Consider the following 10,000-nt stretch of genomic DNA (forward strand, 5'->3'; position numbering starts at 1 on the left):
GGAGAGCGTTTAACCTGGTCAGGCTGCGGCAGCCCACCGCCCCCGGTAACAACAACACACCGTTTGTGATCTCCGGTCACATCAAGCACATCTGCAGTAACTGCAGCCGCGGGAACGACATCCGGGACGGTGAGTGAGAACGGGCCCGACCGAACCGTGCTGGAGAATAACATAGTCTTAAAATATTAAAATAAATAATTATAACCTTGCCCTAGTTAATCCTTAACCCTGTAACTTTAACTCCTAAAATGATCTTGTAAATTCATATTAGTGGACATCTAATATATGCGACCCTGGATTCATAAGGGTCAATTTTTTGAAATTGAGATTTATGCATCATCTGAAAGCTGAATAAATAAGCCTTCCATTGATGTATGGTTTGATATGGAATCTGAGGGTGCAAAAAAAAAAATATATATTAATTAATAAAATAGTTGTCCAAATGAAGTTCTTAGCAATGCATATTACTAATCAAAAAATTTACAGCAGTACATTTATAAAATATCTTCATGGAACATGATCTTTACTTAATATCCTAATGATTTTTGGCATAAAAGAAAAATTGATATTTTGACCCATACAATGTATTTTTGGCTATTGCTACAAATATACATGTGCTATTATGACTGATTTTGTGCTTTAGGGTCACTTGAGGGGCCCATAAAGATAAAATAGTATTTAAACATCTGTTTAATATATATAGCAATATTTTTTTGATTGTTTGTTTGACCCTATTATCTGATGACTGACCAGCTCTGGGTCAGCACAGGGTTAAATACTTAACATTTGACACTGCAGTGTAATTTTACCATTACTAGTTAAAAATATCAAATATAGATGGTTTACTTTGCATAATATAACATATTTATATAAAATATTATGTAAATATGATGTATTATGCAATGTATTGTTTTTTTAATTTGCAAAATGTCCACTAGTAGCTGGAAATTTATGAACATTTATGTTTCTTATTAATATGTAATTTTTTGTTGCGCTAATAGTAATCTGTTAGCAACCACTGGTGTCATATACACCGTAACAATATTGAAAAATAATGTAAATTCCTGTTAATTTACCCGACCATATACAGAGAAAAATTATAATGGATTTAACATCTTAAGTTTACTGTAAAATACTGTATGGGGTTTTTTTTAAATTATTTATCATATTCACTTAAGACATTACTTTTACATTAAAATGCAGTTTTTGTAAGTAAAAATATGAGCCACAGATTAATTTATGGTGAACAACACAATGTTATGCATCATATTAAATAAATATCAGTTTTATCTGTAAAATTAATTACTAAAAATGATAGTTTGCATATATATATATATATATACACACACATTACACAAGTTATATATAAATATTAGATATGTTAATTTATAATTAAATATTACTGATATACAAGTTTTTGTGTTTAATATATGTTTATTGCAATATTTATTTGCTGTGATTTGTAGAATTTTTGCTCAGTAGTATTGTTGATTTCTTATGTTATTATATTATTTAATGAACCCTGTAATAAAGTTAATATGTTGGCATTGAACTTTTGGTAAATCCACATGTGATCGTTTCGTTGTCTTATGCATGCATTCTGCATCCCGGCTGTTAGTGTTACCCGATGACCTACATTCAAGGGAACGTTCAGCCTCCTTCAGCAGAAAAGCCCTTCTGGAAAAACAAGCTTCATTCTTTCCTTTACCTGCTGACCTGTTTTAATGCACCAGCCTATTTTTACCCCAGGGCCGCTGACATTCGGGTGGCGAATGGATCCAGAAAGCTTCCAGTTTTCCCAGAGGAGGCTCCCAGTGATTTCAGAGCAGCTGATGTGTTGTTTAGACCAGACGGATACACTTTTGTTGGAGAATTAAACTTAGCTTTTATTCAAGTTTTATAAAGTTATTTTAAATTTCATGGCATTCGCTTAACTACCGCATGTTGAAAGTCCCTGTGCACCTCAAATTGAAAGTATGCTGAAAATGTTCTCACCCTCGGGCCATCATATTCTTCTTTAGATTTGGAGAAATTTAATAATAATAATAATAATAACTTTATTTTTATATAGCCCCTTTAAAACAGTTTCTCAAGGCGCTTTGCATAATAAAACAAACAAGTAAAAATACAACACACACGACAACCAATTACAAAACAAACTAAGATATAAAAATCAAAATTGTATTTAAGTAAGATTTAAAAATACTTAAATTCTGTGCATCTCTAATTTGTTGAGGGAGTGCATTCCAAAGCCTAGCATAGGAAGAGAAAGGCCTGTCCCCTACAGAGTGCAACCGTGTCTGTGGAACTACCAATAAACCAGCTTGTGACAGCTTGTTTAAAAGTGCAGATGGATATTGAGGGGCCAGACCATGCAGTGCTTTATATGTGAGCATAAGGGTTTTAAAATCAACTCTGAACCTGACCGGGAGCCAGTGCAAAGACTTTAGAATTGGTGTAATGTGCTCATTTTTCCTGGCACCAGTCAGGATCCTAGCAGCTGAGTTTTGCACACATTGCAATTTGTTAAGTGTGGTTTTAGGAACCCCAGCAAGAAGTGCATTTCAGTAGTCAATGCGAGAAAAAACGAAGGTATTAATAACTCAGTCACAGAGAGGGATAGCATAGAAGGGAGTCTAGCATTATTTATTAGAGGAGTTCTTAACAGTGTACTGCACATGATAGTCAAAAGACAGACTCGAATCAAATATAACTCCTAAATGTTTTTATTTAGTTTGTGACTTTAAAACAGAGCATTAAAATGAATAGAAATCTGAGTGTCGTCTGCATAAAAATGGTAATTAAGCCCAAGTGATCTTAGAAGCAGTCTGAGTGGAAATATGGAAATGCTAAAAAGTAAGGGGCCTAAGATTGAACCTTGAGGAACACCCGTACGAACAGAGCCAATCTCAGACTGAAGACCACTCATACAGACAAACTGCTGACGATCAGTGAGGTAAGATCTAAACCAGGTTAAAACGGTCTCAGAAATACCAAAAACAGTTTCCAGGTTGTGATTAACAGTATCAAAAGCGGCACTGAGATCAAGAAGAAGAACAGCTGGGTACAGAGCATCAAAACAAGACTTAAATAATCTTGTAGGGAGGGGATCCAGTGTACAAATGGTAGCTTTCATACGTGATACCTCCCTAGTAAGCAGCTCAGAGTCAATTTGAGAAGAGTTGTAAACAATGTGCCATGAAAACTAGACGGGCAAACTGTTGAAGATGAAACTGGTGCAGCTTGAATAAGTTTGTAAACATTTTCAGAACTAAAGAAATAAAGAAAATCATTACACAACTTATTTGAAACGGGTAGAGAAGTGCCGACATTAACTTTGAGAAGTCTGTTTATAGTATGAAAGAGATGCCTGGGATTACTTTGATTTTTAACTATAATCTGAGAAAAATAAACAGATCTGGTAGACTCAATTTCAGCTCTTTATTCCCCCAAGTGGTCTTTCCAAGCTTGATAAAACACATTCAGGCCTGATTCACGCCATTTGTGCTCCAATTTATGGCAAGCTGCTTTCTTGGAGCGCAAGTCGTCATTATACCAAGGGGCTGAACGAGCAAAAGAGACACAGCGAGACTTCAAGGGAGCCAATCTGATGAATTAATTGATTTCCATTCACGGAAATTAAGAGTATGTGAAAATGAAGTACAAGGGAGAGACGGAGCCAGGTTAATTAAAGAAAATTTCCAGGTGATCTGAGAGACCAGTGTCAACAGAAGACTGCTGTGAAACAACTGCATTATTTGCAATAAAAAGGTCTAATGTGTGACCTTTGTTATGTGTCGGGCCGCTAATAAACTGTTTGATATTAAAACAGTCCAACAAAAATAGAAAGTCATTTATCATCACACAGTCATTTTGGTCAATGTTTATGTTAAAGTCCCCAAAATACGTACAATTTTTCATTTTTGTGTAACTTTTCCTTTAATTCTCATGCCGTCATGTTCAAGTAAAAAACTCAAATGCAGAAACAAGTGTCCAAAATAAAATTCTTGCTGCATTTGGACTCATAGTGAGTGCTTTTTCCACACTTTACAGTCAGTAAGGGACCATATTAGTCACTCTGTGAAATGAATGGTGGATTATTAGAGAGCAGATAGGATGTGTGCAGAAAGCTCTGGTGATGTGAAATATATCTGAAGATTACTCTCCTGGGGTGAGACGATGGGATTAGAAATTTACACTTTATGTGTATCACAGTCATCTTCCCCCTTCTGAATTTCCTTAATCTGAGAAAATTAATGTTAATATATGTCTTTGCCCTGTTTTATTGAGTTACCAAATGGAGAAAGTAAAAAGATCTGAAAACTTGTGATCTGAGACAAAATGGAAAAAGGACATGAAAATATTCTGCTTTAGTCATTTCTCCTGAAGATTATTGAATAAGTTGCGTTAGTTTTTCCATTTACTTGATCCTAAAGGTATTTGGTCTCTGCCGTGACATTTTTAATGGTTAGTTTCTTCTTTTTCAAACCCATTTAAATTATTTTGGCTCATTTACTCGATTTATGACCATTCAGGTTTCATTTAAGACCTTGACTTTTTACTGTACGTCTTTATGCAGCTACTGGAAGTGTTGACATTTACAGTTGGATTTACTAGTTTGTTAAAGAAATAATTCTCCCAGGAGTGTTAGTTTTCATCAGTTACTCACCCTCATGTTGTTTCTCTTTCATTCAACCCAAGATGCTTTGATGAACATTTGAGGTCTGTTTTCATGCAATAAATGTGGATGTTGAGTTTTACTCTTAAAAAGCACACTAAAACACATCTGCTATTCCTATAAACCCTATAGGCCTATTTATATATAAAGCCTATATTTCTTAGGCTTCTAAATGATCAAAACTTTGCCGTCACACCCAATCTATTGCATGCCTTCTGTCATCTGATTGATAGTTTAGAGTGTTTTATCCAGTAAAAGCTCTTTTAGTGTAATTGTACAAACGTCCAGCTTCAGCTCGAGCTTCACATGTCAAATCTTGATTGATTTTTATCAAGTAAAGGTCAGAATAACTGCAGTAATATCTCCAGATGAACTCTTACTGGACTGAAGCAGCTCAGCTTTACTTGATTCTCCATCAATCATGTTTTAGAGTCTCAAATCTGATCATCAGGATCTTTTGAGGAGCATTTGTTTCCAGAAGCTTTACTTTAACTGTTCCTCAGCGGAGGAATGATCTTCACAAGCCTCCAGAACATCTCACATCTTCTGAGGAGCCTTTATTTCTTCATCTCTCAATCACTGCATTATATGTTTGGATCATTTCCATCTCATCTCACTGAGACACTTTACTGCAGATATAGAGCGACCGCTGATATTTAGATCATTTTATGTCAGGATCTACTCTGTTAGAAACATATAATTGATGTATATTACAAGCATCAGAATTTCATAATTTTTTGTCCATATAAATATCTGGACCAGTTTGAGTTTATGAATAAAATTGAGCTGTTTTGTCTTCATATTCTCACTATATATGAGCTATAAAAGCCTGTATCAGAACATTAAATTTACATTACATTCAGTCATTTAGCAAATGAGGTCAATCGAAGCAATCAAAATCAACAAAAGAGCAACGATATGCAAGTGCTTTAGTCTCAGTAAGCTTAAAGGGTTACTCCACCGCAAAATGAAAATTTTGTCATTAATCACTTACCCCCATGTCGTTCCAAACCCGTAAAAGCTTTGTTCGTCTTCAGAACATAATTTAAGATATTTTGGATGAAAACCGGGAGGCTTGTGACTGTCCCAGACTGCCAAATAAATAACAGTGTCAAGGTCCAGGAAACTAGGAAAAGCATCATCAGAATACTCCCATCTGCCATCAGTGATTCAACAGTAACGTTATGAAGCGACGAGAATACTGTTTGTATGTAAAGGTCAAGGATAATAGGAATTTAATGATGTGATTACAGCAAGGTATTCATTTAATTATATAATAAATAAAAAGAAAACAGATAGAATAGAAAAAATAATAGAGCAACATGAACATGAAAGTACTAGAACATAAAACACATATGCAAAGTTTTTGTTTTAGATTTTGCCTAAAGTGTCAGTAAACGGTTCCATTTCTAAAAATGAGGTTATTTGTTCATATGTCAGGCTTTACAGGGTTACAAACGTCCCGCGTGTGTGTTTTGTGTTTTCAGCGGAGGGTGCGGAGCGTCTGGCGGCGATGCGCTCTGATTCGCTGGTTCCCGGGACGCACACGCCGCCGATCCGCAGGCGCAGCAAACTGGCCAGTCTGGGACGACTCTTCAAACCGTGGAAATGGAGAAAGAAAAAGAGCGACAAGTTCAAGCAGACGTCTGCAGGTACGAGACACGCACAGCAATCCACCTGCAGACGCAGACGCACTGTTTTCATTTCTAAGCAGTTTCGTTGATGATTGGCAGTGCTGGAGAGGAAGATGTCGACGCGTCAGAGCAGGGAAGAGCTCATCAAGAGAGGCGTGCTGAAGGAAGTGTATGAGAAAGGTAAGAAAAGAGCTTTTCTTATTTATCCGTTCAAGCAGACAGCAACTGAAAGTTAGGGATGGGCGATATAGGCTTAAAAATACATCACGATGAGATCTGGTATTCATTGCGGTAACGATTCAATGACGATAATTCAGGGAATCTTAAGCATCTGCCAAAAAAAAAGTTTAGAGAAAAGTAATATCTTTTCTGTTTTTAGCCAAAATAGGGTGTTGTGAGCATTACTGAGTACACACTTATTGTAATGACTGTTTAATTCTTGAAGCCAGAGGGCGCCCTTGCGCATAAACTTCACATATGCATCAGAAGTAATAGAACTGATGACGCTCCAGGAAATCCCTAATATGGACAAAGGCATCCAGTTATCGCTATAGCTGAATAAAACGCAGATAGAGAATTTTTAAGTGAGGAAACCTGAAGTCAATAAACATACGATTGCGACAATATATGATTTAAATGTGTTCTTCAAGGAATCTTGGGTATTTTTATAAGGATAACGTATATTTATAATGCAGTGGTAATCGACATGTATATAATAATGTAAAATAGTATGATTTCTGCCACGTTCTGTGATATGAAACCACATCTGGTCGCAAAAAGAAGTTGTTTCAAACACTCAACTATGTTAAGTTAATTTGGAGAAAAATCATGTCAATAAATGGTATCTTTTTTGGACATCAGCTTTGTAAACATGCTCATACACTGTTTTGCACACATGCTACTGTACTACATTTATTCATTTATTCTGAACGGGCTTTATTGAAATAAGTGAGTGTGAACGTCTCGATCTGTGTGTCAGTAGAGGAGGTCAGTATGAGTGAGCTGGACAGACAGACGGTCATCAGTCCAGTGTCAGAGTCTGCAGACACCAGCGTCACAGCGACAGGTGCGTTACTGTCCACTTCTCATATTCTGCACGGTTTGACTTGGAATCTCACCAAAAACAGCCGTAGTTTAGTGTCTAATGATCAGTTTTCACCTTCTACAATAAAGCTATTTTTTTTTGAGACTGTACCTTTAAGACACTTCACACTGATGTTTATTTGGATCAAGGTACTGAATGCTGAGTAGGTGTTGATATGCAAATGAAGGTGGTCATATGTTAATTTTCAATAAATATTCTAGATGCACTTGAAGGGTTGGGAGTTGTTTTTATCAACAAAAGACCAGGAAATATTCATTTATATTATTGTGTGTATATATGTAGGGAAAGGAGAAAGAAATCAACACTCTTTTTCTTTAAGGATGCATTAAATTGATCGAAAGTGACAGTAAAAACATTTAAAATATTACAAAAGATTTCTATTTCAAATAAATGCTGTTCTTTTGCACTTTCTATTCATCTGTGAATCCTGAAAAATAAAATGCATCACAGTTTCCACAAAAAATATGAAGCAGCATGGCATTTTCAACATTGATAATAATCAGAAATGTTTGTTGAGCAGCAAATCAGTATATTATTATGATTTCTGAAGATCATGTGACACTGAAGACTGGAGTAATGATGCTGAAAATTCAGCTGTGCATCACAGAAATAAATTATATTTTAACAGATATTCACACAGAAAACAACTGTTTTACATTAGAATAATATTTCAATTTTTTTACTGCATTTTTAATCAAATAAATGCAGCCCCGGTGAGCAGACGGGACTTCTTTCAAAAACACAACATTTTATGACAAGTAGTGTATAAAAAAAGGTAAAAATTTTCATTTTATTTATTATTTTATTTGATCACTTTATATTAAATTTAAATCTCTGGGACTTCAAGTAAATATTTTAGATCAAAGGGGTTCGTTAAATAAATATGATTTTTTTAATTGATTTATAAATATTTTGAATTAGTTTTTAATTTTGTTGTGTTTTTGTAATTGTTATATTTTTATCACGCATTTTATATGTCTATATTGCTTTTATTTATTTATTTTTTCTTATTATATATAAATTTTTTATACACTACTAGTCAAGGATCTTATTTTCGCCAAGGCTGCATTTATTTGATTGAAAATTCATTAAAATAGTGAAATACGACTAAAATTAAAAATTGCTGTTTTCTTTGTGAATATATTATACGATATATTATAATTTTCAGCATCATTACTCCAGTCTTCAGTGTCACATGATCCTTCAGAAGTCATTCTAATATGATGATTTGCTTCTCAGTTCTGGTTCTTTTTATAAAACCTGTGTTTCGAGATTTTTGAAATGGTAAAATTGTCCCGTTGTCTGTCTGTGCTCCAGTGTCGTTCTCAGAGGTCCAGTCGTCTGGAGAAACTGTGGTGTGTCTCTCGGATCTCGTCCCAAAGCCATCTCAAGCCCCGCCCTCTGTGAAGCCCGTGCCGTTGCCTAGCGACAGCGCTGACATCACTCACGCGAGGCCGTCGTCTCTGAAGCAGCCTCCTGCCTTACCGCCGAAGCCATACAGCCGGATCCCCAACCATCTGACAGGTGAGGCCTGCGCCGCTCCTCCGTCTCCCACGAACACCTGTGCAGAACTAAACTCTGTCTGTTCTTCCCTCCAGAGACGCTGGCCAGGCTGTCGCCGCCTCTGCCTCCAAAGAAAGTGATGATATGTGAGCCGGCGCCCTCGTTTCCCCTCAAATGCCTGCCGTCCCAGGGCTCACACACACACACACACACGCTCACACACACACACACACACCTGCAGCAGTACGCCACACTGCCACTATCACTGCATCCACCCAGCCGCATCATAGAGGAGCTCAACAAAACACTCGCGCTCACCATGCAGAGACTCGAGAGGTGAGCACACACACACACACACTTAAAAAAAACTACATTCGAATTTTGCACTTAAATAATATCAATACTCGAATTGTATTTGAATTTAAAAGGTATAATTTCAGTTGGGGGGGGGGTGCTTTTGGGTTTTCTCCTGAGGCCACAAGAGGGCGCATCGAGCAAAATATTACTAATGCATGTTTATTAAAGCAATAAAATAATATGACTATCTGTGAAAAAGTGCATAATGTTTATGAACCAAATGTTATTAATTTTATATAATATTACAAGTTGCTTAAACATTTATAAACAAAAGAGCATCATGTATGCATAGTTAAATACAAAGGGACGAAAGCCAATCACAAAGAGTACTTTTTTCTTTACAAACATGAGATGTTCTCTTTTTCCTACTGGTTGACCGATATATATCACCAATGCTGATATATCGGCCGATATTTAGCATTTTGCAAATATCGGCATTGGTCAATAAGTTTTTCTGCTTTGCTGATGTGTTCGAGGCAGGACTTTTATTTTGACAGCACTAAGAGCGTCAGTGCCTGAACACACACAGTGCTTACATTCTCTCACATGTTCGCTGTCACCGTTAACAGTTCTGTCTAATAATCCGATAGAACAGTTAAACAAAGGAATTAATATATACAAAAAGTATTATAAAGATTGCTTTTAAATTATTAGTAATATGCAAGCTTTAAAATACTTTCTCGTTTGCCGTCAGCATTAAGCAAATACTCATTTATATAATTT

The 10,000-nt window shown here is 35.9% G+C and overlaps 1 protein-coding gene across 5 annotated transcripts in view; it reads left to right on the forward strand.

Moving 5' to 3' along the window:
- The window catches only part of phactr1 (phosphatase and actin regulator 1), a 27,836-nt gene that overhangs the window by 7,776 nt on the left and 10,060 nt on the right, over positions 1-10,000 (forward strand). The window contains exons 1-6 of one of the 5 annotated variants that reach the window (XM_042746785.1): positions 1-129; positions 6,169-6,330; positions 6,412-6,492; positions 7,292-7,378; positions 8,735-8,941; positions 9,016-9,256. The exon at positions 1-129 is cut by the window's left edge and continues 550 nt beyond it. In XM_042746785.1, coding sequence (XP_042602719.1) covers positions 1-129; positions 6,169-6,330; positions 6,412-6,492; positions 7,292-7,378; positions 8,735-8,941; positions 9,016-9,256 — 907 coding nt within the window. Of the gene's footprint in view, positions 130-6,165; positions 6,331-6,411; positions 6,493-7,291; positions 7,379-8,734; positions 8,942-9,015; positions 9,257-10,000 lie in introns of all 5 variants that reach the window. The other 4 variants (XM_042746783.1, XM_042746784.1, XM_042746786.1 and 1 more) reach the window with 4 other exon arrangements.

Source organism: Cyprinus carpio, chromosome B20, assembly GCF_018340385.1.
Source record: "Cyprinus carpio isolate SPL01 chromosome B20, ASM1834038v1, whole genome shotgun sequence".
NCBI lineage: Eukaryota > Metazoa > Chordata > Actinopteri > Cypriniformes > Cyprinidae > Cyprinus > Cyprinus carpio.